Source organism: Chelonia mydas, chromosome 2, assembly GCF_015237465.2.
Source record: "Chelonia mydas isolate rCheMyd1 chromosome 2, rCheMyd1.pri.v2, whole genome shotgun sequence".
NCBI classification, from domain to species: Eukaryota; Metazoa; Chordata; order Testudines; family Cheloniidae; genus Chelonia; species Chelonia mydas.
In genome coordinates, this window is record NC_057850.1 from 39,721,181 (window position 1) to 39,749,134 (window position 27,954).

The following is a 27,954-nucleotide window of genomic DNA, read 5'->3' on the forward strand; positions in this document are numbered from 1 at the left end:
ACACCTGCATTGTTTATTATTGAACAAGTTAGTATATTTTGCAAATACATATTAGTGACTCAACATTTAATGTTTGGAACTTTGATAACTGCTAAAGTGTTCAATGTTGGCAATTGTTCACTGTGCTGTATAGAAAATATGAAACTACGGTGCACTTGTAAAAAGGAATGAAACAACTTTTTAAAAAATAAACCAAACACGGCATATGAATTTAACTTTGGAACTATGTATTATTAATGAGCATTCAGTGCTGTAAATGTACACAGCACTTTTCAAACCATAGAATTGGACAGAGTTCCTGCCCCAAAGAAACAAAACAAGTTTGCACATGATGGACTGGGTGATATATACACCTTGGGGTTCCAGTACTACACTGCATTAACACTGACCTTCAAATTTAAAAAAGTGAACATGTGACCTTATTTTGCTTCTTTGTGAGGAAGGAAAGAAAGGTTTGTGTCACACACAAAAAAGGGGTGGGGGGCAAGGGCAGAGCATGGTTCTGCTTGACTTTGTCATATTACTAGTTAAGGCCATGTTTACCCTGAAAGACTTTCCTGATGACTTGAGAACTAATGAAGTGATGGCATCACAAGAGGCGAAAGAATGAAAGTTGAACAACTGAGAGCAGATGGGCCTTGAGAGTTTCACACCAACAACTAATGAACATTTTAGAGTTAGGAGGTCTTTGTTGAGGATTCAATTTCCCAGTTTCATCAGCTAACGTATAATAGCTCACAATCAAGATTCGGAGATCCTTCCCCTCCAGCAAAACCAGATGTGACATTCCTGATATTTCTCAGGTGGATAGAAATGAAAAGCAAAAAAACAACCTTTATAAAAGGCACTTTCAGGTTTTCTTTATAGTATTCATTATAAAGCAGCAAAAAGTTCAAAGAATCTTTTGTAGGTGACCTTGAAAGGTGAAGTGAACATCTTTCATCTCTCAAGATCTTAGTTCAGGGTTCTGTTTTTCATCTAGGTTGTGTATTAATGCTTTGAGTGGGATACTGAAGTGATGACCTCTCTGCGGTCTGTTCCCAGCTCTACCACTGATTTGCTCAGTGGCCTTGAGCAAGTCATTTAATCTGTGTCTGTTTCTTTGCCTCAGTTTACCATGTGTAAAATGGATAGAATAATACTGTGATGGGGTGGACTAGGCCCAAAGGCCCCATGCTGGAGGCCTCAGGGTTCTGCCACAGCCATCCCAGGGAAGGAACAGTAGAGAGGTCCTCCAAGCAGGCTAGAGTGGCTGCAGGGGAAGAGGCCAATCAGGGCCCAGGAGGGCCATATAAAAGGATCTGCAGAGCAAAGTAGTAGTCAGATGCTGCTTGGAGCAGGAGAAGAGAGGACTGCAGGTCTGGCTTCCTGGAAGAGCAGCAGGGCCACGGATGGTTTGCTAGCAGGGCCTGGGGGAGCATTGAGGGAGCTCCTGGTTGTTTGCTGGGACTGAGCAGGGGCTGAGCCTGGGGAGGGTTGCAGGAAGATAGTGTCTCCAGGGCGGAAGCCCTGGGTATACAGCCCCATAGTGGGGCAGGACTACTTAAAGACCAAAGCCCAGGGAGGACTAGAGAAAAACATTACCACAAAAGTACTGAGATAGGCCCCGGTGGACCATATTCCCTGGAAGGGGTTTGTGCTGGTTAACATGCAGACAGTGTGACTTGGCAGGAGCACTGTGTCACTGACCAATCTGCCTGAGAACCACCAAAAGGGGTCACCAGAACTAAAGAACACACCCAACGAGAAGGGGGCACTCATGAGAGGTGGGTGCCAACCCTGTTACAAATATCTGTCAAAGCTCACATGGGTGCTCTGTTGGCTAAGTGCTTTGGTTCCTTGTTAGAAAGGTGATGTATTCATTCAAAGTTCGATTGTTCTATAACAGCTGACGGAAACACAGCCATCTAAATTAGAGAGGAACTGCACTCCTGACTCTGCTTTAGGAGTTAGGAATGTCACTAACTCTTGCTAGTTAAAAATTTCCAGCTAGTTTGCTATAAATGCATTGATTTTTAATTTCCAAAGCTACTTAATTAGAACCAGCTGAAGTCTCATCCCCACATATGGTGTAAAAAAAGATAATAGGAATTAGAAGTTGCCATATGGGATCAGACCCATGGTCCACCTAATGCAGTGTCCTGTCGCTGATAGTGGCCAGAACCAAATGTTACATAGGAAAGTGCAGGGGAAATAACCAGCCCATAATGGAACATTCTTCCTAATCCAATCAATTGGTGGTCTGTTTAGGCCCTGAAGCATGAGGATTATATGCTAACATTAGGCCGACTCCTGCGATCCTGGTGCACTCCAAATGCCCTCTACAGTCAGTTAGCTTTAATGGAACTACTTGTGTGAACAAAGTCATGTATTAGTGCAGTGTTTGCAGGTTCTGGGTCCTACAGAGGAAAGAGAATTAACCAATGCTGTTTATTCAGACTACTGTATGCCTTTCCTTTTTTAATGTAAAAATAAACTGTAGAAATTGAAGAATATATAAATATACTATAACAGTGTATCCTGTTATGAGTTTTCCTCCATGATCTGCATTAAACCATAGGGTCTTTGTTGAATGTCTGGACTTTCTACTCCAGATAAATATTTCTTCAAAGGGAGAAATTTTATATTAAAAAACCCCTTTCCCTATTGATCCCTGAAGAGGCTCATAAAATGTAGCTTTCCTAAATCAGCTTTCTCAGACCAGAGATCAGTACTTAAAATTGATCTCTCCTATTCTCTCTCTCTCTCCTCTCTGTAATAACCTATTAATGGAAGAGGGACACATCTTGGATGTTTATAGCATCTCTTTTTAAATGCTCAATGTTCATTCTGTGCTTCCAGAGCAATTATGATTAGACTTAATGATTTAAGGAAAAATTCAGCAAAATAAATTAATGAGGAAGGCAAAAAGCTTCTGATCTGTCTCACACAAAGCTTTTAGTGTGATACAGCAACTCATATTTCATGTTTATTACACGGCAATCTGGTATACAGTCAAGTACAAAGAAAGAGCCCTTTTGCTCACAGAGCACACAAAAATGGATGTCATCGCCCAGAGCTTATTTAGGCAAGAGCTTGCTTGGAGAGGGACTAGATGCACATCTATCATTTTTCTTTCAGGCATTTGCAACAGTATCCAAAATGTGAAATTCTTCTTCAAATTCAGGCCTTATAACCAGTCTATGGATACATTCTATAAATCATAGAAATGTAGGACTGGAAAGGACCACAAGAGATCATCTAGTCCATCTGTCCATGCTCAAGCAAAACCAAGCATATCTAGACAAACCCCGATAAAGGTTTGGCTAACCTGTTCTTTAAAACCTCCAACGATGGGGATTCCACAACCTCCCTGGTAACCTATCCTAATATTTAACTAGCCTCATAGTTAGAAAGCTTTTCCTAATCCCTCAACTAAATCTCCCTCACTGCAGAGTAGCCCAATTATTTTTTGTCCTATCTTCAGTGGACACGGAGAACAATGTGTCACCTGTTTTCTTATAACAGCCCTTAATATATTTGAAGACTGTTATCAGGTCCCTGCTCAGTCTTCTTTTCTCAAAACTAAATGTGCCCATTTTTTAAAACCTTTCTTGATAGGTCAGTTTTTCTAGCCCTTTTATCATTTTTGTTACTCTCCTCTGGACTCTCTCCAATTTATTCATATCTTTCTTAAAGTGTGGCACTAGAAGTGGACACACTACTCCAGTTGAGGCTTCGCCAGTGCCAAGTAGAGTGGGACAGTTATTTTCTGTGGCTTACATATGACACTGCTGATAATACACCCCAGGATGATATTCGCCATTTTTGCAACTGCGTCACATTGTTGACTCATATTCAGTTTGTGATCCGCTATAACCCATGGATTGTTTTCAGCAGCACTAGCCGGTTATTCCCTATTTTGTATTTTGAGCATTTGATTTTTCCTTCCTAAGTGCAGTATTTTGCACTGGCCTTTATTGAAATTCATCTTGTTGATTTCAAACCAATTCTCCAATTTATCAAGGGCATTTTAAATTCTGATCCTGTTTTCCAAAATGCTAGCAACCTCTCCCAGCTTGGTATCATCCACAAATTTTATAAGCATGCTCTCCACACTATTATCTAAGTCATTAATGAAAATGTTGAATAGTAATGAACCCTACAAGATTTTCCCTCCCAATTTAACAGTGAACCATTGATAACTACTCTTTGTGTATGGCCTTTCAACCAGTTACGCATCCACATTTTAGTAATTTCATCTAGATCATATTGCCCTACTCTGCTAATGAGAATGTCATATGAGACTGTGTCAAAAGGCCAGTAATACTGTCAAAGAAGGAAATTAGAGTTGGTCTGGCATGATATGGTCTTGACAAATTCATTTTGGCTATTACATATCACCTTATTATCCTTTAGGTGCTTACAAATTTATTGTGTAATAATTTGTTCCAGTATTGAAGTTAGCCTGATTGGTCTATAACTCTCCCTTTTAAAGCTAGGTACTAAATTTACCATATACTCTCTCCCTAATAAAAATAATTGGAAAAAGATAATTGTATTCCAGAAAAAAGTCTTAAAAGTGTTTCATATGAAAATGGTACAGGGTGAAATCAGACATGGCATAGCGGAGAAATTTAGGAGCAGATGTTTCTTTCATGTTGCTTTAAGATCATTAGTGGTATAGCTGATAAAGTATCTATAGAAATTGTGTCAATTGTCTTAATTTTCTGTAAACCTTGTTTCCCTGTTAACTAAGCCGTATGAAGTGAAGATCCTGGTATCATCGATAGAATTATATCGAGAAATAACTGGATTGATACTCAGTAACGTATTGATCATACAAGTGTGCAGGTGTATGTCTTGATCCAAAGCACAAGTCAACTTGAGTTTATCACCCTCAATAGGCTTTGGATCAGGCCCTTTATGCATATACATGGATGCAACTAAAATTTTCTTTTCAGCTAAATATAGAGAATATCTCTGACAGTGGTGGAAGCTTTCAAAACTGGAAAAGAAAAAGAATCTTTTTTAAGTGTGACCACTCGGATATAACTTGTTGATTGACTGTAACTATAGGCTATTTTCTTAGTAATCCATTGTATTAGTCAAGGATACCTAATACTGATTGCTCTACTTTTATGGAAATCCAAAGGCATTCTGGTTTGTTTATAGTCCATAATGCAAAATTTCTTAAGTTACCAGTAGCTACCCAACAGTGTTGTGTTAGGTTTGGTAAGTCGATCCCTCCCTGTTTGGTTGGTAATTATAATTATGTTTAATGGATTCCTAGATGTTTATACACCCAAAGAAATTATGTGCTTATTTGGTCAAATTTAGCAAAAGAATCCGGAATTTTAATAAACATAGGATGTGCACACAGTAGAGCAGTCCTAAAGCCCAACCCAAAACCCGGCTTCGTTTTGAAATGTTTTCAATTAGGTTAACAAAAATTGATTTATACAGCCCATCAATTGTATCAGTTTTCTGAATTCCATAGCACGTTCATGACTGCCCAAATAAAAGGGGCAGAAGCTGGGTAATTTTGCAGTTGAAATAGGAGGAAATCTTATTATCAAAACCCCTCCTTTAAAACACAATTTATTATGTAGCCAGAAACGGAACTAAAATGTCTATTTCTGCTCTCAGCACTGGTAGAGGGAGGAGGGGGTTGAGTCAAATGTAACAAAGTATCACCAGAAAGTAACATTACTTTTTGTTCAGCATTCTAAATCATTAAGCATCTGGTCCAGCTCCCGTTATAGTCTATGGAAAGATTCCCATTGACTCCAGTAGAAATCCACCTGTCACAATCCTCGGTTGTTAATTTTCACATTACTGCCAGCAGTTCACTGTTCAGAGCAAACAACAAAGGGGTGCCCCCACTGAATAATAACACCATTTTAGCACCATTGGATAAAGCGTAACCTTGCTGTTTTACGTTTAGGTGTAACAGTCAGGGGCTGGACTCCCAAAGGGGAGAATAAAAGGATTAATCCCCCCCAAACCAACTGATCACATACTGTGTTGTACTATAAAAACATATTGAGTGAGGTCTTGTATGGAAGCTTGTAATGTACCGAACTTGCTGGTCACTATGAGATATACATACAGACAGGGCTGATCTATTGCTCTGTTTGTTTATATAGAAAACTGTACTCCTCATCTGTGATGCAACTTCAGCTCCACTTCACAGCAGGGCAAGGCACCCAAACCAATTGTTTGCATGAAACTGGCTTCAAGCCATTGTGCAGCCCAGAAAAAGACACTGCTGTACCATTAGAGTTAATGGAAAGACACTAGTCACCTCAAATTGAAAAGAACATCCCGGCTCTCCACCAGCAAGTCAGGAGGGAATTTCCCCACTCTGATTAACCATGAGTTACTGTGGGTAGAGAGAGAGAAAGCAGCCTTGGGACTGAGGGGTTTTGACCAGAACTTGGGAGACAGTCTCAAAGTGGGAGGCTGTCCGTGAGCCCTGGATCCGTCATATAGCTATGGGCTATGCTGGAAAACTGCTTTAAGGTAACTCTTATTAGAAAAGATATTGAATATGAAAGTGTAAAGCCTGAAGTTGTGACTTTGTTTATTTGCTGTGTAATTTGTACGTGTTTCCTTTCGCTTATTATTTCAGATTTCAATCCCTGCTGTTTCTATTCAATAGTCTTAGTTTATTTTTCCCAAGAAGGTCTCTGATGTGACGTGTGTGCCAAAGCGAGCTGATAACTGGGTGTGTGTGTGTGTTGATTTCACCTTTGGGACTGTATCTCTCTCATTTGTCACCCCAGTGTCAATGAATTAAGAACTCGGGGAGGACATATTTGGGGAGACTCGGGACTGGAAGAGTTTTTGGTGTCACCTTGCAAAAAGTAACTCAGTTGGTGAGAGCCAGGGTGAGGCCTTATGCTTGTGGGCAGGCTACTGCTGTCAGGGATCTGAATCAGAGCTGCACAGCACCATGGCCCCTACAGGGCAGGTGGTGACAGAACCCCTTACTGGTCTGGGTCATCCCCAAATGGCACATTAGGTCCAACCTGATTTATGCTTTTCTCACATGTCATCTGATTCTCAAGAATTAAGAAAGATCCATTGTGACAGAGGATCAGATTTTTAAAAGGGATTTAGGAGCCTACAGATGAAGGTAGGTGCTTGGTGGGATTTTCAAAAGTGCCTGAGCAGGTTTGGAACCTAACAGCCATTGATTGCTGGAATTAGACATCTAACTGACTTTGTCACTTTTGAAACTCCCAGTAGGCTTCCTGATTTCATTTTTAGGTGCCAAAATACCTTTGGAAGTCTGGCCCAGCAAGTAGTGCAGATCAGATAGCCCCAGCCTACACAGGAGAGGTAGAAAACCGGTCTCTAGAGTTCACTACAATGCTATACTCCATTGGGAGATCACCTCAATATGGAGGCCGGCTCTTTTTAGGTTTGGTTTCTCAGAAGAGGGCCATCAGCTATATTTGACAGCATGTTCTTTTTCTGGTGATAATGGAGACGTATCTCAGGCTAAAAAGCTTGGCCAACATTATGAAACCAGATTCCCCAAAGTGAGGCACCTAGGCCCTGATTTAGCAGCCCAGCAAAGCATTTAAGCATGTGACTAAGTCCCATTAACTTCAATGGGACTAAACCATGTGCATAATATTGAGCATGGGTGTAAGTACTTTGCTGAAGAGGGATGCACTTTAAGTATAGGCTTAAATAATTTGCTGAACTGGGGCCCTGAATAAGTGGCCCTATGTTCAGAGATGCAGAGCACCCATATTTATCATTGACTTCAGTAAAATTTGTGGGTGTTCTGCACCTTTGAAAATCAGGCCATTCCTATGTAGGGATCTGAGCCAAAGCCCATTGAGGTTAATGGGAGTCTTTCGGTTGACTTCAATAGGCTTTTGATCAGACCCTATGGATGGGATTTTCAGAGGAGCTTAAGGGTGAGAGGTGCCCAAATTCCACTGAATTTCAGTGAGAGTTGACTACCAAACTCCCCTGGGCTCCTTCAGAATCCCAGTCGAAATATGGACTCAGGGAAGTTGGTTTCAAAATAGTAGCATCGATGCCTAAAGATAGGCAGCCAAAGCTGAGGGTTTGGGATTCTGGTCCATGCACTTCTTCTGGAAAGAAATTTATCCCAGTTCTGGCTTCAGTTTTATTCCCAAAAGGTCCAGATAAAGAAAAATAAGTCAGAACGGAAACATTCTTTGACCAAAAATCAAGCAGGCCAATCTTTTCATCAGTATTTCTTCTTACCGAGCAATAGAGTAACACTTTTGTTTTCATCTGTGTCCTCTAAGGAAGAAGGAGAGCTGTCAGACACTTCTAATATATATCAGTTCTTCTTGAATGACCTGTTTCTTGATACAAGGGACATTGATTATCTGTCAAAGGATGTGGCCTGTTTCTTTTACATTCCCAGTATATCTAGATTGGTCTCACTTTGAATCTAAAAGGAAACTGGTTAAGAAAATCACATGCATTGTGAAGCAGCTGCCACATTCCATCCCAGGGTTGTTGGCTTCCATCACCAGTGGTGCTGAGTGATTCCCATATTGCACATAGGGTTCCACTAGGACTTTTAAACTTCAGTCTCTTGTTAACAAGGGTGTGGAAGCAAATTCACCAGCACCAAGCCCAGGGGTAATTTACCTGTAAGCAGAATACCTGCTGGGGTGCTCGTGGATAGGATTGCACTCAGTGACAGCTCCCACAGTTATTTTTGAGGAGTAGCTTGTGCTGTCCCTAACAGTAGCCTAGCCCCAGCATCTCCCTCAGATTATCTTGCACTGTTGTTGTGCTCAGGAAGCACAAGGGCTAGGACTGTGGCTGCCTCTTGCATAGGAGAGGAAGGGTTAGGAGGGCTCCATGTACCCTGCCTTTGCCCATGCACACAGTGTAGGGCAAGCAACAATTTGGCCTGTAATTATAAAGCAGTTTAGAATTATAGGCTGAAAGCGCTATACCTGTGTCAGATGACAGTGCTGTTACTTCACTTGGCAAATCAATGAACAGAAGGACCCAACTACAAAGCCATTTGCTTCAGAGAATGCTGAAAGGATGGGCTGGAGAAAGAGGCCAAAGGGGACATGCATATGATTTTCCTGCTCTCACAGCGCACACTGCCAGTGGCGTGTGCAGCTTTGTACAAGATTAATTGTTGAGGCTATCTTGCCTTCCTTTAGGCAGTCATAGTGTTTTAAATGGTCAACAATTCTGCTTCAGTGGTGAAGACCAAGTACTGGCTCTCCAGCAAGGATATGCTCTGGGCCTCCACGAGTGTACAGAGTAAGTAGGCGAGACCAGTGGATAACCAAACCTTTTTACAGGAAGGAGGAGGTGTGTCCCATAGAACATATAGGACAAGTTTTCCATCCGTGCCTAAAGATAATGCATCATCTTTTTGTGTGTTTGTACAGCACCTAGCAAAACAGGGTCCTGGTCCATGACTGAGGTTCCTAGACACCAGCACAATACAAATAATAAGACCTGAAGCTGACAATGAAGACTGAAAACCCTTCAGGAAGTATCAGTTGAGGACAGGCTTAAAAACAAAGCATAGGGTGGGAATTTCAAAAAAGTTAGTGGGACTTATGCTCCCATGTCACTTAGGTGCTTTTGAAAATCCTGCCATAGCTTTTCTGCACTTGAACCTAGACTGCATGATTGCACCCCATTCATTTTACATAATGGTGGCAATAGGAATAGACTAATTTAGGATTACAAGAAAGTGGAAGCTAAAAACTTCCCCTCTGGGTAGCAAGCAGACAGAGCCATTCCAGACATCATCTTAAGAAATGCCTCAATAATCATCTGGGTGTTCTTTTCAAAAGTTCTGGATCCTTTGAATGGTTGGAATGAGGTCACTGAATAGAATTTTAAACAGAAAAAAAGTGTTTTGTTCATGCATTAGATATTGCCAAAAGGGTATACAGTGGCACTGAGGGAATAGAATAATGTGGTCAAAACTACAGCCACACACCCAATTACTGCTCATGTGGTAAGCACATGCTGATTGTCTGATCATCCATCTCAGGCAGAACAATTCACTTAAGATGCTAGGTTTCGATGCACATAAAGAAGATGTTGGCAGATTTACAGCAGGCCTTGTCCAATGCAAGAATAACTTCGTTCTATTTATTTCTGGGTAGGGTTTGTAGAGATGCCAAAAACCTATTGGTAGAGTGAGCAAAAAAATGTACAAGCTGTTGACATCGTGCTATTCTTTTGTGGGGATTGTAGTTTTGAAATTGTATTACGGCCTCCAGATGGATGCATTTATATAAGGAAAGACTCATCATTCAAATTTGCAAGGGCCAAAGGGCTGTGTGTGGAGGGTTAGGAGTCATAAGACCAAGAAAACTTCTTCTCGGTCTGGTAGCAGAAGGTCAATTTGAGGTTTAACACCTGTGAGATAATTCCCTTTTCTTTTGCAAGTGACAGAAATGAAATAAAAAGCCAATGGCTCCAACGAAGGGGTCACTGTCAGAAACTGAGAAGTGGTCATGCCTAGTGGTCAAAGCAGCAACAGTCAAGCTCAGTGGTTGGGCTGAGACTGGAGCCAGGGGTCAGAGCATGAATCAAGAATGGGTTGGAGCAAGGCTGGAGCAGGAGCAGGCACCGGCTGGGATTGGAATGGAACAGAAGGCAGGCACAGGCTGGCTCTGGGACAGGAGCAGTCCGTCAGAACCATCAAGCAGTGGGGAATACTCCCAGCAAGGCACTGAACAGAATGATGTGGCTGCTCTGATTGGGAGCCTATATCCCTGGCCTTGGGGTCACCTGATTAGACCTGTGTCTGTGGATTGGCTAAGTCCTGGCTGATTGATGTGGAGCCCTCGGGTAATCAGGCTCAGGAATGACTCATTAGCTCAGCAGCACTTGTCAGGTTCAGGCTCATAGATGACTCATTACATTACCACCCCAACCCTCCAAAGATGCCTGCCACTGGTCCTTGGACCAGGCTTACCAGGGTGTGACTGATGCAATTCTCAAAGCAGGTTGGGTCGATTTATATTTTCAGCTGGCTCCCATGAATGATCAACTGGACCATCACCCTCCCAACCAACAAGGTACATGAGCTTTCCTCAGAGAATTTTGGAGTCCAAGATCTGCTTCATCAAGTAATCCTCATGCCCTGGACCGTGACAGGTAGAGGTGGCTGTTGTACTCATCCCGGGAAGGTGTGGTCCATGGGATTTTTCCATTAAGAGACATGAAATCCTGAGTGCATTTTCATCTACATAGGTAACTGGAGTTTGAAGGCCACAGGGTTGATCTGCTGGAGGACCTGAAATGGGCCAAGATATCAGTAATTTAACTTTCTTGAAGGCTGGGTACAGTCATGGTGCTGTGCTGAGAGCCATACTTTCATCTCCAATTGTGATTTGAGGGGCTGCCCACTGATGTAGGTCACCGTAATGCTTGTCGTCTTTTGGTTGACTCTAGGTGGGATTTCAGTTCTTCTTGGATGCAGTGAAGGTGTTTGACTAGGTCAGAGGCTGCAGGTACATAGAAGGTTTATGCCATGGACAGGTGAAACCAAGGGTGGAAACCATAGCTGGCATAAAAAGGACTCTGGTGGGTTGATTGGTGATTGGAATTAGTGTACATGAATTCAGTGAAGTGAAGGAGGGAAATACAGTCATTCTGATGATAATTAATAAAGCCACAGAGGTATTGCTCTAGAATTTGGTTCACTTGTTCAGTCTGTCCATCAATCTGGGACTGAAATGCTGAGGAAGTACATAGTTGAATATCCAGGAACTTGAATAACTCCTGCCAGAAGTGCAAAACAAACTGGGATCCTCAGTCAGATATGATATTAGATGGAGTTTAAAAGCAGAGTGAAAAACAACTGGGCTGTTACCTCCATGGTAGGTATTTTAAGGCATGGCATGGAATGAGACATTTTTGTAAGTAGGTCGACAACAACTAGCACCTGAGTATTGGAAAGGTCAATAATAAAGTCCGTGGAAATGGACGACCAGTGCTGAGACTGAGTTGGCAGTGGACTCAGAGCACCAAGGGATTTGGTGAGTGGGGTCTTTGTTGACCACAGACATCTCAGGAGTCAATGTAGGACTCAGTAGATGAATGTAGTTTCAGCCACTGGACATATTGAGAAACCAGCTTCAATGTTTTCCTGTGGCTGAAATGGCTGGCCATGGCGAGTCATGGCATACCCAGAGTATTGCTAATCATGGTTCACCATTGGGGTGATAGATACAGCCCTTAAACATAAGAATCCCATTCTTGACAGAGAATTTTGAGTTATGAGCTAAGTCCATTCTGGTTACATAAGATTTACTGCAAATGGATTGCAGGGTAGGAATGTGGGGTGGGAGGGGCTTTACAAGAGAAAGCAAATCACTGTTCACGATCACATTGATGAAATGACTGGGTTTCAGGACTGAGACGTACTGTTCTTGTCCAGGTACTCCTCCTCGTAGGACAGTGCATCAGGTTTACTATTCCAGATACCCAGGCAATAGGTCAGGGTGAAAAAGAATCAGGAAGAAAAAAGAGACCAACGGATCTGATGCTGGCTGAGAGCCCTTGCAGTTCACAGGTACTCCAGGTTCAGGGCTGGATTTAGGGGCAGGCAACCCAAACAACCACCTGGAGTGCCAGGCTTGGGGGGCGCCAGGCTCAGGATGCTGTTTTTGTTGTTAGCAAAAAAGGAAAATAGAATGTTTGAAGTAAAATTTTTCAGGCATTCCATGTGTGGATTCATTTTTCACTAACCACCTGGAATGTTCTGGAAATCTGTAGAATCTTGTGGAACCTTCCAGACTTTATGAGAACTACATTTTCTTTGAACCTCATAGAATGTTGTCAGCCATGCCCTTGCAGGTATATAATGGGTAGGATGTCACCAGTCAGTCAGTGAGATATCAGAACAAAGTGAAAGCCCAGCTGCGATATTGTGAACTTTGTTTTATGGTGGAATTGTGAAAATGTGCTTGTGTTTTAAGACTTGAAGAGTGTAAGTAGCGACTAATAAAGGACATATTTAATGAGATGCCAGAGATATCTATCAAACCCCTCCCTATGCAACAATATAAAAGAAATAGTTACTTCTTTTGCCATTCTTAACATGTAATGTTTGATGACTTTCTAAGACTGCAGAACGTAGACTTTTGCTCTCCCAAATTCTGACTGTATTCCCCCCTAGAAAATAAAAGCTGCTCCCAAAGAAGTCTTCAGGAGCTCAGTATAGGAAGCAAAAAGCTCAATTGCAATCTAGTTTGCAGCAAGTGGCAAATTTGATGGGAAAATATCTGAAACAGAACAGCATAGAGCAGGCTTTAAGTAGTAGCCATCATCCCAGTGCTAGGGTGACCAGGCATCTCATTTTTAAAGGGACAGCCCCATATTTAAGCCCTTCTGAAAGCATCCCGACTTTTTCTTTAAAACATGCAAATTGTCCCATATTTTCTGTCCCCCTCCCCATCAGCACTGGTGGTTACTGCTGCTGGCCGGATCCCTGCTCATCAGCCACCCATCCACCTGCTGCTCCTCCATAACCCCCCTGGCGGGGCGCGTCCCATTCCCAGTGCTGTGCAGAGAACCAGCCCCTGGTTGGAGCGCTCAGCTCACCAGCAACCTGACCGGCAAGCTCCTCCCTTCCCCCACTGCCCAAGACCCTCCAGCCTGGGGTGCTGGCCAGGAGGAGCCAAGCCGTGCATGTGCCAAAGCCCCGCACAGCGCTGGCATGGAGAAGCCTCTCCATGCCTCAGCTAAGCTCTGGAGTGATGATGGCGGGGAAAGTGATTTCCAGCCTGTTTGTGCCCCGACCCTGCAGGCTCCACAGCAGTCCCCCAGGCAGGGTTTTAGCACCCTCTTCACCCCCTCTGCCCTGGATCCTGCCCCTAGGGAGGGTGCGGTAGCTCTGTCCCCTAGGCACTCTCCTGTGCTGAGCCACCTCTCTGGCCGGTGCTGAAGCCCTGCAATCAGGTTCCCTGGGCCCTGGTGCACAATGCATCCTTAGTGCTTAACCTCTTTCTGCCCATGCTGTAGCCAGGGGGGACAGTTGGTGGCCAGCAGCAGCCTGGAGGTATTACATCCTTTCGACGCTGTGCAGGCAGGAAGGGACAAGCTGCTTCCAGCCGCAAGGGGTGGTGGGGGGGAAAAGGGAGAGATGAGCTCTGCAAAGACATGTGCCAGGTCATCCCTTCCCCACTCCTCCTCCCCTGCAGTTGGAAGCAGCTCCCGTCCCTTCCCTCCCGCACAGTGCCTAAAGGCTGCTGCTGGCCACATTCTGGTGTGAACCCTGGCAGAAATCTGGGGAGGGAGGGCATGTGACCCTGCATGCCCCGCCACATGTTGCCTTGGGAAGATGCTGCACCAGGTACCAGGAGATGTGGGTCTGTTCTGGGGGCCCAGCCAGGCATGGAGGGAAGAGAGTGCTGGGTAGGGAGGGTCGGGTTGGCCAGTCACCCATTCTGTGTGAGAGAGGTGTATGGGAGTGTGTGTCATCTCTTCCCGTGTGAACCCTAAAGCCATAAAGACAAGAAGGTAAATAAAAAAAGAATCCAAATACACAGTATTTCTTTGTAACAGGGGCTCAGTCAACTTGATGTTAATTTGAACATTTTTACTGCGTAGTTCTGATTGATTGCCATTGAACTCACTTGAATATGAGTAATTTTACCAGGTGTCCTGTGTTCAGCATAGGGAAATATGGTCACCCTACCCAGTGCAGAAGAAATTGAGAAGCAAAGTGTAAAGGATGGAAGTCCTATTACTAAGGAATTAGCAGATTTACCTGAAAGTAAGAAATGGAAACGTGAGGAAAATTATGGAGAATTGTGAAGTTTTCCTGGCAATGTAAAGGAGAGTGATGATAAAGAAGAATGTGGCTCACAGGAAAAGCAGAGTAATGAAAAAGAAAAATCTGGTTTACATGAAAAGGAAAGAAATGATAAAGAAGAATCAGCCTTGCATGTTGACAGAAACAACAGAGAGAAAAATTGCACACCACAAATCGATACAGCAGATCCTTCTTTATGGCTGGCAATCCTAACCTCTGACAATATTGATCGTACAATTTTGAATAGGCCGGGCAAAATCAAGGATATGACATTTCCAGTAAATGAGCAGAAAAGACACTTGTTGTTGACACTACTCGAGTGTCCATTGAAGAAAGGTTTGGGAAATGAAGCATCATGAAAAGACCTGGGATTTTTTGTATGACCTTAGTAAGCTGCCGGTGGACAGGAAAACACTCTTGAACAATGTACGACCCTTCACCAGATGCTGACACATGGGGAATGTTTGCACATCAGTGATAAAGACCTCTATGTCAAATTGGACAACATCTGTCACATTTTGCAACATGGGAAGCACTCTCCACTCCAAGTTCTCCAATTAATTCAAATGCAATAAAAATAAGGTATTCAAAAGTTTAACAAATGGAGGGGGGAGGGCACCAAAGATGCTCCTTGCCTAGGGAGCCATTTGGTCTAGGGCTAGCTCTGTCCAGGTTCTTGTGGTCTGTATATACTTGGACAGGGAAACATGCATCTTTCAGGAGGAGACACTGTGTTCCTCAAAGGTAGCCTTGATGGTCAGTAGTTCTTTGTTACAGATTTGATAGTTTTGTTCTATGGGTGTCAGTTTCCGGAAATAAAATGCACAGGGGTGAAGCACATTCTGGGGCTCATGCTGCTGTGACTGCACTGCTCCAGCTGCATAATTGAAGGCACCTGCTTTGACAATGAGAGGTTTTATGGATCTGGATGTACAAAGGTGGGTACCAGTGTAAATGCTTCCTTTAATAGCTCAAAGGCAGATTGGACTTCCTGCTTCCAAGGAAATGTGATGTTCTACCAGAGCAGGAGGGTAATTGGGGTAACCATCTTCAAAAAAAGTCTTTGATGAATCTTAGGTAAAAATTAGCAAAGTCCAGGAAGTCCTGGACATTTGTGGATGTTCCATGGGGATACCCAGTCCACAATCGCAATCCATTAGAGGAAATGACATAGCCTAAGAAGTCGTCACAAGGGGCGATCAAACTTACACTTCTCAGGTTTTCAGTACAGGCCATTCACTTGGAGGGCCTTGAATACCAGACAGATGTGTTGGGCAGGAATAGTTTGACTTTCTGAGAAAGTCTAGGTAAATCATCATGAACATTCCTCAAACTATCATTGGCAAAGTGCCTGAATGTGGCTGGCACATTGGAGAGACTGAAAGGCATAAGCAGAAATTCAAAATGGCCATAATATATGTAAAACATTGTTTTCCATTGGTCGCCATCCCGAATAAAAACTAGGTTGTAAATGCCACTCTTGGTAAATACCTTGGCAGAACTGATCTTTTCCAACAGCTCATTGATCAAAGGCAAAAGATACTTGTTTTAGATGGTGATTTTGTTCAAGGCACGATAGTCTGCACAAAGGCACAAGGAGACATCCTTTTTCACAAACAGAATTGGGGCATTTGTGTGGGTAGATGGATGAAGTTCTTTGCAAGATTTTCGTCAAGGTATTCTCATAGGGCCCTGAGTTCTGTTTCTGATAAGGAGTAAATCCGTCTGAATGGAATTTTATCCCCTGGCAGGAGATCGACGGGGTGACTGTAAGGTCTATGCAGGGGTAAAATATCAGCATTCCTTTTATCAAATACATCAGCAAACACTTGATATTTTACAAGCATTAAGGAGCTGTTGGCTTCTTGAATCTGCTGCACACACATGGCAGTGGACTTCTAGATGCTGGTTCTTGTTTCCATGGCCCCTGATTTGGCCAGACATGATTGTCAGCAGTAGCTTGACTTGAATCGTACCTCAAGCATCTTCCATGAGATGTTTGGATCATGCATTGAGAGCCAGGGAATACTAAGCACGATTGGAAAGTGTGATCACTTAAATAAATTAAACTGCAGAGTCTCTAGATGATCTTGGATTTCAATCTGGAGGGGCACGGATTCATGGGTGACCAGACCAGAGGAAAGCATACTACCATTGATTGTTTCCACTAGATCTGGAGTGGGCTTCCTTTTCACCAGCAGTTGATTAGCCTTAGCAAATCCAGCATCCCAGAATCTACTAGTCAAGATGGGTGCAATTCACCACAGATGGGACCCAGAGATGGAGCAAGACCTGCAGGTGTGGAGGACAACAGTTCACTGTTGCCAAGATACATTTGGACAGAAGAGGGGGCCTCACCGGAGGATTCAACGCCGAGGTTACATCCAGCCGCAAACTCTCTAATGGGGATGTATACGATCATTTCCCTAGGTCACCGAAGGTCTGAATTTAAGGTGGCTCTCAGTGGCAGCAAAGTGGCACTGATACCCACAGAGTAGGCCGATAGCATTCCACACTGTATTGGCGACCAGACACTGAAAATGTGCAGCGTAGGTCAAGATGGAGCAACACTTTGCTGGGAAAACTACAGGGCAACTTAAGCAGTACACATGCAATTCCCATCATCAAATATTACAGAGAAGGCCTGGATGAATTATCAAAGTTATTGAGAATAGGGCTTGCTGTTCCAAGACCTGCGAGGCCTAGTCCAGGGCTTCTCCGGTCAATAAACTGGTAATAAACCTCACCTTGGTCTGATCATTGGGATATATTGCAGGATTCATCAGGAACAAAAGGCAGTGCTGATTAAGAACTTCTGGGGATTCCCATCAAACCTTTTCGGCAATGGAACCTTTGGGCTGGGTTCTAAAGGTACCATGGCTGGCTCTACTGAGGTTAGTGGGACTAGCAGGATCTCTGGGCGAAGGGAGGGATTCTCCAGATGCAACTGGGCAATTTGACCCCAAAGGCTATGGACCAACTCTGTCATCTCAGTGATAGACATTCCAGGGGTCTCCATCTCAACTGCTGGGGCATGGCACAAAATCAGGTAGTCTGCTCAAACTGTCAGAAACTGAGAAGTGGGTGATCAGGCCTGGTGGTTGAAACAGCGGTGGTCAGACCGGGGACCAGAGCCAGGGGTCAGAGCAGGAATCAAGAATGGGGTTGGAACAAGGCTGGAGCAGGAGCAGAAGCTAGAGCAGTCTGTCAGAACCACCAAGTGGCAGGTGATATTCCCAGTAAGGTAGTGACGTTGAGCAGACTGGACTGGCTGCTCCCATTGGAAGCCCATATCCCTGGCCTTGGGGGTCACCTGGTTAGGTCTGTGCTTGTGGATTGGCTGAACCCTGATTAATTGATGCAGATCCCTCAGGTCATCAGGGATATCTCATCAGGCTCAGGCTGAGGGATAACTCATCAACTCCACAGCACTTATCCGGCTCAAGTTCAGGCTCAGGGCGGACTCATTATAGTTGCATGGCCTTAGCAGACACTTCCATGAGTGTGTGGGAGGTTGTTTCTGCCAGTTGATGGCCCATCATTTTGTATATGAGGGCTCATGATTCACTTGACAATAGTGAGGGGATCAGGTGTCCTTGGTGTAGATGAAGCATCATAACAGACTTAAAAATTGGGCTGGAGGGAGAGGACAAAACTAAAATAATCTCTCAGGATATGTCTACACTGCAATTAAAACCCTGTGGCTGGCCCATTACAGCTGTCTCAGGCTTCTCAGGCTTGAGCTAAGGGGCTGTTTAACTGCAGTATAGATGTTTTGGCTCGGGCTGGAGCCCAGGCTCTAGGATCCTGTGAGGTAGGAGGGTCCCAGAGCTTGGCTGCAGCCCAAGCCCAAACAGTTATACAGGCCAGCCACAGGTGTCTAGTTGCAGTGTCGACTTACCATAAGCCAGCTATGCAATGAATTGTTCTGTATAATGCATTATGTACTGCTTGTACTTTTAATACAGTACTTTATTCTCTGGTGGGAAGAACTGTCTTTTTCTTTTGGATATAAGATGTATTCATGACAGATACTTCTGAAACTGCAGGGGATCATCATTATGTCCCCACCTTGCTGTGGACAGCTGGAAGGAGAAGATAGTGGATCAAATTAATCTCTGTGCAACCTCATTGAAAGTGAGGTGATAATGTGAGATATGAATGGAGAGGCATAAAATAAGAAAAGGCTCTTACTGACATGACACAGTGACATGGGCAGTGATTGCAAGTCGAATGTTATTTGAAAGTACCATCAAAGGTAGATTAAAATCAGAAATGCTATGAGAGGAAATGGATAACCAACCCAACACAGAACACTGCTTACATGTGCACAGCAGAGGCCTCTAAGGAAAGTGTTTGTTGTGGAAGAAATAAAAGGTCATGTCAAATTGATTTAATACCTAGGAACATTATAGGTATTTTGCTTAGTCCCTAATCTACCAAACAGAAAACAAGAGTTGTGTGCCATCTGTTTAATTCCCAAAAATGTTTCTCCAGATCAGAACATTTAAACAAATATATTCTGATGAAAAGTTTTAAAAAGAAACCTATCATTTCAAGACAATATGGGCTTTTCTTTAATCATAATATATGCTTGGAATGTCCTGCAGTTTAGATCAAATTTTAATCCCTTGATGAAATTTAAATACTGTTTTTTCATTAATTTGCATTATGTGGCACAAGCCTGAGTTACTGAGTATACCAGTGTGATAATACATGGTTGGCACCAGATAGAAAATTAAAGTGCTAATATATATAACAGATCATTGCTATCTTAATAAAGGCCCACACAACAGTGTGCAAGTGCTAAAACTGAAGTAACAAACACAAAGTTCTCAATTTTTAAGATTACAAATGTGAAACAGATCATGCTGTATTATATAAGAAAAAGTCTGATTTCAGAATGGATAATACACAGTCTGCACAGAAGGAGACAACTAAGAAGTGACTAAAATCTATGAATAATAAAACAAGTGTTAATACCAAATCTAAACAAATACTAACTGCTTCATCACAAGCTATAAATAAATCATATTGCTTTTCAGCAGCAGCCCTGGAACACCATAATAGTCAGCCCAGCTCTACAGAATCATAGGGTTAGAAGGGACTGCAAGGATAATCTCTGTTGTGTCTAAACCAGTGGTTTTCAAACTTTTGCACTGGTGACCCTTTTCACATAGCAAGCCTCTGAATGTGCCCCCCTTTATAAATTAAAAACACTTTTTTGTATATTTAACACCATTATAAATGCTGGAGGCAAAGCGGGGTTTGGAGTGGAGGCTGGCACCTTGCGACTCCCCATGTAATAAACTCGTGACCCCCTGAGGGGTCGTGACCCCCAGTTTGAGAACCCCTGGTCTAAACCATCCAAGACAGGTGGCTTTCCAGTCTCCTCTTGAAAACCTCCAGTGAAGGAGCTTCCACGACCTCCCTAGGCTCTCTGTTCCATTGTCCTACTCTTCTTACAGTTAGGAAGTTTTTCCTGGGATTTAGTAGAAATCAGAATTCCATAACAAAGTTTAATCCCTCAGACAAAGTAAATTACTTGGTTGGAAATAAAACCATAATCCTCATTTAACCACTTTAAACCTTTTAGCATACAGATAGCACTAGCAACATGTTTCAGTGTTTTCTCTGACGCCGGAAACGTGCCCTTTACAAAGCAGAATTAGCCCACATCAGGTAGAATACTATTAATTGGCTAGCACTTGCATCACAAGCAGATTTTGGACCCTGACCGTTTTGAAGCCTAGAACACAAAGGAGTGCTGCCTGTGACACCTCACATCCTTGAATTCAGGTCCTGCTGTTTCACAAGACACAAGACTGTCTCAAATTTACAAACCAGTCATCTAAAAATCCAGCAGGATAGTAGCCGGCCAAACAGCTTGTCTTCTCTCTGTCCTCGCTAACAGTCAGTCCTGCAAAGTGCTGAGTTTCTCCTGCAAAATGTGCAGTATCTTTCTTCGCTATTGCAGTTAATAGAAGATGAGGTGCTCAGCAGCTCACAGGACTGGGCCCTACAATAGCTGCCTTTATAAAATGGCAGGCAGCCTATGTCTCATTCCTCCTTACATGTACTTACTGTATCATTTAAATCAGACCCAATGGTGCTAGGGGGCACTGTGCTATTGGGTGGTGTATTTTGTATGCCAGACTAAACTAAGGTCCTAGGCCCTTTCCCCCCTCCACTCCACATTGCATTAGTCATTACCCATTTTGCAAAAGCAGGGCTGTAAGCCTTGGTAAAGGACTCATTTCTGACATTGAATAAAACAATGATAACACACTCAATCATTTTACTTGTTTTCGTCTGTGTTATTCTTTGCGTCCTGGGCAAGTTTCAAGTTTGGATAATTACATTCAGTCTGCCAGCATGTCCACCTGTAGTTTAACTTTGGGATACGGTATTTGCTACTTCGTGTCCTAAACACTGACCAAGCTTCACCCCCGGTTGCTGTATTTACGTGGTGAATGAAGTAATTCCCTTCTATAAATATAGTTTGTAAAGTGTGCAAGGATCCTCCTGAATTAATAATAAAGTCATTTTCATAATGAATCATAGCAATGAGTGCCTACTAAATTGCAATACTTTATTTATTTAGCATCTTTGATCCATAGCACTTATATAAAAAAAAAAGCAATAATGAAAATTCCTTACAACCAATACAATAAAAATAGTGACTCGTTGGGAAACTTCATTTTCTTTCATAAAATGCAATTTGGAAACTTTCCATTCAGTTTCTGAAGAAATGACTGAACAATGTCCCTATGAATAATAAATCTAAAAAACAAGATAATCTAATCTTATTTAAATAATCCAAAGTTTGCAATGCTAAACTAACAGCTGGGGGAATTAGTGACCCTTTGACAATTCTACATGTCTGCTGAAATAACTGGCCTTAAAATAATATACTATTTAGGATTTTTTAAAAACTCTGTGAATTCTTTGCTTATGAAGCTGAGAAAATAAGACCCTTGGCTAGCGAGAGATAGACCACAAACTGGTAAACCTAATGAAGGCCAAATTATCCTTTGCATCAATGGACTTTTTTGCCAGCTCTACAGGATTCAGCCCACTCTGTATATAAGTGCTATGCAAGATCTCCCACATACTTCTTTCAAGGTATATCAATCCTGACCTGAAATGCCCATAATCTAGTGCTATGCTCCTTTTGGCTACCCTTCCAGGTTTGATGACAGTATCCAAATGTTCCAATTCAGGACTAGGTTGAGACCACCAAATTTAGCTACACCTGTGACCCAATACAGAAATTGAACTCAGTCCTCCAGAGGTGAAAGCATTGGCCTACCTGTTTGAATGTGAATGCCTAAATTTAGGCACCTAAATCCAACATTCAGAAACTTAAATATAAACTGCCAAATTTTCAGAGGTGCTGAGCACTCATATCTCCTACTGAAGTTACAGAGAAATATATGGAAATCAATAAGGATTTTTTAAAAACAAAAACATTTAGAAGGGTTATAAACCCTCATGCATAAGCCAACCACTAACTGAAGGGGGCTGGGAAGAAATTTTCCAGATGGGCAGGTTATTCCACATCCACCTATTTCAGAGTTCTTATACCTTCTTCTGAAGCATGTGGTGCTGGCTGCTATCAGAAACAGCACACTGAATTAGCTGGACCTCTGGTCTGCTTTGGTTTGACAACTCCTATGTCCTTTTGACCCAAGGTGAGCTGTGGATGCTCAGCATCTGTGATAATCAGGCCATTTTTATTCAGGTGCCTGAATATTATTTAGATGTGTAATTTTAGGCTTCCAAATGTGACAATTTTGGCCTTAGTGCTTTAAGACACTTGTTAATCTCCCTAATTTGAATCTATTCTCTGAACCCACCTTATCTTCATAAATTGCTATACTACAAATTGACTTGAAAACAATAGATAACTGGTTTGCAATATAGCAGGGTTTGAACAGAAAAGAGCCATTTTGTCAGCTGAGTACTGGTAGTTTGCTTGACAGCACAGTTCTCTAGTGAACAGGAAATATGATAGTATGGTAGAGAGGGCATTGTCTGAGCTGAGAGTATTGATCCTTAAACCATTACAGTAGGCAGGGAGAGACAACTTTGAGCACTCATAAGATTAGTTTATGCAGAGTCATGACTTGGACAATTAAATATCAAGATCTGCTGTCTTACTTAAAACAGACTTTACAAATACTAAGTCAGATTCTCAGATGCTTTAAATCATCAAATCATTGGACAAGCTGAGGATCTGATCCAATAAGTGCCCTTTCTTGGTCTTAGCCTTAATGCTTCTTCCTGAACTGAGAAACAGGAATCCTTTTCTGAACCATTTTTAAGTAGAAATACTAGCTATATTTATTCCCTTAGAGTTTCAGCTGCAAAAATCTTAATGAGATTATTTACCATGGACACCTGTTTTAATTCTCATGCCAAGCATCAAAACAGTCCTCCCTGATAAAATTAGGCTGTATCTCAGAAATACATATGCTATCTTTTTAATTAGTCATCTTTCAGTAGGTAAATGTCAGTTCCTAAAATACTGCCTTTATCATGCACTTTGGAATATTTCCATACTCTAGAGAGACCCATGTTTTCACATGTGGCTTCTAATTGTTGGATGCCTCCATTTTTGGGAGCCCAACTTCCTCTGAAGCCCAATTTCCTTCTTCCTTCCCTTGGCCCTGACTTTCAGAGATGCTGAACATCTGCAGCTCCAGTTGAAGTCAATAGGAGCTGCAGGTGCTCAGCCCCTCCGAAAATCAAGCCCTAGGGGTCTTGATGGGCACCAAGGCTGTAGGCCACTTTTGAAAATGTGGCCTTAAAGCGCTCATAATTTAAAAGCTTTGGGTAAGTTTTTCAGAAGTGCTCAGTATTGGCCTATCTCTGCTCCCAGTGAGGGCAATGGGATTTTTTTCTTCTGATATGGCTGGAAGCAGAGTTAGATAATGCCGAGTGCTTTTGAAAATCTCACCGACATGTTTAATTTCAAAAGAACACCTAATGCTTTAATACATGTGCTCTAGAATAAATGCCAGTTTTCCCTGAACTGCTAAACTCAATCACATTTTCAGAGATGTGGTTAACGTTAGTATTAGCTGGCATAACAAGGTGGCAATGTGTTACTATGTAAACTATTCACAGGTAAGTTTTTAACTTGCAGTTAGTGTCAGATACTTTAAAATGCTCTTTTTAAAATCTGCCTTGCGAGCACTTTAAACTAATTGGGAAATGCACAGATAATAAGAGTTGTTACATCAGTGTAAGTGAAAACAGATTATTTCATTGTTAATTTCACAGTTGTGTGTTTTCCCCTGGATCAACTCATTTCTCTGCTCATACAAGGACGTCTAAAGGAAACAAGCTAAGTAACAAATCAGCACTGCACCACTAGCACTAGTGTCATGGACACAGTAACACTTGTCTAGAAAAATGAGCATTTTGTTTCTATGCAACAGGATGGAAATGTGCAAACTGTCAGTTTGCAACTAAATTTCCTGTTAGGTGCAAAGTTAGTGCAGTGTCAGCAACACTATATGCTAGAAAAACCCCAAGGAATAGGAATGTTTATAAACACAGCTCTTGGTGCACATCATGCAAACTGCTGTCAGACCTGCAGTCTAATGCAGTGAATCATCTAGGCTTAGTTCGCTGGGAGTACTCCTGCTCAGATTGGTAAAACTGGCCATAAGGGATTTAACTTTATAAGCATAATAGTCCCTTAAATTGACTGACGGAACCTCTTTCATTCCATCACCAAAATCACAGCTCCTCATGGCACTTTCTAGCTGTTTCTGACGCCTATAAAAGTGAGAGAATTTATTGAAGATGAGTGTGATAGGAAGCACTACCACCAAGATACCAGCTAGGATGCATGCAGATGCCGTCAGTTTGCCAGCAGTGGTCCCTGGGACAACATCTCCATAGCCAACTGTGGTCATGCTAACTGTAGCCCACCACCAGCAAGCAGGGATGGTGGCTAAGCCCTCGTTTTCTTCTTTTTCAATGGTATAAGCCACTACAGAGAATATGGAGATCCCAACAGAGAGGTAGAGTAAGAGAAGCCCTACCTCCCTGTAGCTATACTTCAAAGTGGCCCCAAGAGACCTGAGGCCAGTTGAATGTCGAGCAAGTTTTAAGATGCGAAAGATCCTCATTAGTCTCAGGACTTGGGCTACTCTACCTAAATTTGCTAAAGCCGGGCTACTTTCCACAACCAAGTTAACAATTAAGGTAATGTAAAATGGCAGGATGGACATGAGGTCAATCAGATTCAGGGCATGCTTGAAAAACTTCAAGAAGTCAGGAGCCACTGCAAATCTTGCCATCAGCTCAAATGTGAACCATGCAATGCCAAAATGTTCCACGATTTCAAAGCGAGGATCTTCCTCGGCCTTCCCGTAGCTATCCACCAGCTGGAAGTCCGGGAGGCTGTTCAGGCACATGGTCACAATGGACCCAAGAACAACCACTATGGACAGGACGCTAAATATTCGGCTCAAGACAGAGTAGCCGGGATTGTCCAGCGCTAGCCAGAGCTGCCTCCTGATGTTTCCAAAGGGTTGTCTGTCAAACTTGGCGGCATCATTGTAGAAGGCCAAGATTTCATCAAAGGAAGACGAGGTGCTTTCCCGGTCACTTTGATCTTCCCATTTCTCTTGACCCGGCTCCATTTTCCTCCCGTGGTAGCTGTAGCTGCAGCACGAGTCAATGAAGAACTCATTGATGCCCCAGTATTCAATCTCTTGGCTGAAGGAGAACACGCAGAGTTCGCCCATCACGTGGAGCTTGCCGGTGTTGTAAAAATGTAGCACGTAGGGGAAAAGTTCGGGGTTCCGGTCAAAGTAAAACTCGTTCTTGGCGTCGTCATAATCGTCACAGAGCTCCAATATCGACTCCTTTGAGTGGCAGCTCAGCAGTTTGCCCAGCCTGGTTTCGGGAAATCTTAGTAGGGTGTTGGATCGCATCTTTTTCTTAAAGCCGCCGACGTTGATGCTGATCTCATTGTCTTCCGAGTAAGCCAGAGAGAAATCTTCCAGGCTCCGCCCGGGCATAGTGAGCGTCTTCCAAGGGGCGCCGGGAATAGACCTAGAATGGGATCAAACCGCAAATCAGTGCCAGGGGTGACCCCATGGGGATTTCCCCCTTTCCTGCCTTTCCTTCTGGCCTTTTGCCACCCAGGGCATCGCCACCCGGCAGCCCGAGCCGGCCCCCGGCGCTCACGTACACTCAGGGCTGGTCTTTGTTTCGGAGGCAGGGTTCGCAGCGTGGCCGTGTAATGAGCACGGGCGGCGAGTCCCTGGGGCCGCTAGGAAATCACCAGCTACCCGGGGCTTGGCTGGGCTCCGCTTGCTTCGCCCCAGTGTTGGGAGAAGCCCCCTGGCGTGAAACACGGTGACTGGCCCCCTCAGCCGGTAGCGCCCCCGGCAATCGCGGCCGCTCCCGGGGGGCCGCGAGGCGGCCGGAACTGGACTCTGCTCCCAGGGCAGTTTGGTGTCTGGGAGGGAACCCCAGCCCCGCCCTTCAGCGCAGGGACCCGCCGGGCCGAGCCTGGCGCGGAGCAGCCCCGTGGGGGCCACTCCCCCAGCTGCCCGGCGCGGGCTCCCCTTCCCCCCAGGGGCCGCCGCTGGCCCCGGGCAGGGACTCGCCCTGCGCCCCGCCCCGCCCCGCCGGCCGCCGCCCGGGGAGCGCGCCGCCCTACCTGTCCGCTCAGCAGCTGGGCGCCCCGGCCGGAGCCTGGCGCGTCCCGCAGCCCCGTGCCGGCATCGCGGCTGCCCCCTGCCCGCGCGCTGAGGCGGGGCGCTGGGGCTGGGCAGGGGAGTCGGCAGCCGCGGGGCCCCGGGAGCCGGCCGGGGTTCCTCTTCCCGGCGTGCGCCGGAGGCGGCTGCGCTCAGCGGGGCTGGGGAGCGGGCGGCGGCGGCAGGGCTCCCATGCTGGCTCCGCTGCCCGAGGCGGAGCCGGCGCGCGGTGGTGCTGAAGGGACAGCTCCCGCGCCGGCCGCCCCGCCCCGCTCAGCCCCGGCAGGCGGCTGCCGCGCGCGCGCCCGTCATGGCGACCGCCGGCCGCCCCCTGCTCAGCCCCGCGGGGCGCGCCCTGCTTCGCGCCGGGGAACCCCTCGCGGCCGGGCGGGGCTCGGGGCGCCCGCGGAGCGGCTCGTGCAGGGATTAAACCCCAGCCAGGGTAGAAATGGGGCTGTCGCCCGGGAGCCCGGCAGTGCCCCTACTGAGGCAGGTTCCCTACGCGTGTCTGTTGCACAAAAGCGTAGCCTGGCTCCCTGGCTGAGATTTGATGGCACGAGCACATTTGATGTGCTGGAGGGTTTTCTCTCTCTCTCTCTCTCTCCTACCCCACGCTCCGGCGCTGCATGGAAATGATAACGGCTCCCGAGATTTTCTTTTTAACGCCTGCTCGCCTCACGCTTCCCCAACACCGGGTCTCAAGTTTGCAAAGCGTCACTTGCACATCAAAGCGATGGCAGTGTCAAAGTCCAGAGCCATCTGGGCTTGCTCACACAGTGTACACTGGGGCTCTGCCTCGTCAGAAACGCTGAGCGCTCGCAGAGAAACCCCAATTGCCACACTTTGGTGCCCTGGCCTATGTAAATATGGGTAGGTGAGGTTTTGGCCAGGGAGACAACTGATGTGTGTGTGTGAGAGAGCGAGAGAGAGAGACTGCATTATCTCCCCACCTACATGCAGCTCTTCCCTACATGTATGAACTTGCCCATGTGCAGCTAGCGCTCTGAAATGAACAGGTAGCGTTCATTCTGATTGAAAACACGTATGCACTTGTCAAAACAATTCTCTCTACCTGAAATCGTGCTGAAGCTTGAGATTAGCTAAATGCCACTCATGTCTCGCTGCCAGAAAAGCAGGCTCCAAAACTTCAGTGTCTTATACCTTTCAAAAGATTGCTTTACTGCCCTGCCATTGTGGAAGGAAGGATCACGGCGATCTTCAGCAATTTAAATCAGGAACTGCCACGCCTGTTTCCCCTCCCGCGCCCCCACGCCCGCGCCTTGAGCCTCTTTGTTCCTTTTGGTAGAACAACATTTTTAGACCTCAAGTGATAGGTTATACTAGGAACAGCAAAGAGTTAGTGAGAACAGTTCTTTCGTCCATATTAAACGCCAGGTCAGCTGCTGCTACAGACCCATTCTTTGCCATCTCTACAGC

General features: G+C 44.4%; 1 protein-coding gene across 2 annotated transcripts; it reads right to left on the reverse strand.

Moving 5' to 3' along the window:
* Positions 1-19,130: 19,130 nt before the first annotated feature.
* Positions 19,131-27,447, reverse strand: KCNS2 (potassium voltage-gated channel modifier subfamily S member 2). 2 transcript variants are annotated; one of them, XM_043539301.1, is made up of 2 exons: positions 27,126-27,447; positions 19,131-25,867 (listed from the first exon to the last, which is right to left on the reverse strand). In XM_043539301.1, exons 1-2 carry the CDS (start codon positions 27,143-27,145, stop codon positions 24,400-24,402), a joined length of 1,488 nt encoding a protein of 495 aa, XP_043395236.1. In that variant the 5' UTR covers positions 27,146-27,447; the 3' UTR covers positions 19,131-24,399. The 2 variants fall into 2 exon arrangements, with proteins under 2 accessions (XP_043395236.1, XP_037748154.1); XM_037892226.2 differs by lacking the exon at positions 27,126-27,447 and adding an exon at positions 26,481-26,603 and having other exon boundaries at positions 19,137-25,867.
* Positions 27,448-27,954: the final 507 nt, after the last annotated feature.

Coding starts and splice junctions, on each gene's coding strand:
- KCNS2 (XM_043539301.1), bottom strand. CDS start 27,145: ATGCAGCGCCGGAGCGTGGG. Junction 25,868..27,125: donor ATGCAGCGCCGGAGCGTGGG/GTAGGAGAGAGA, acceptor ATCCCATTCTAG/GTCTATTCCCGGCGCCCCTT.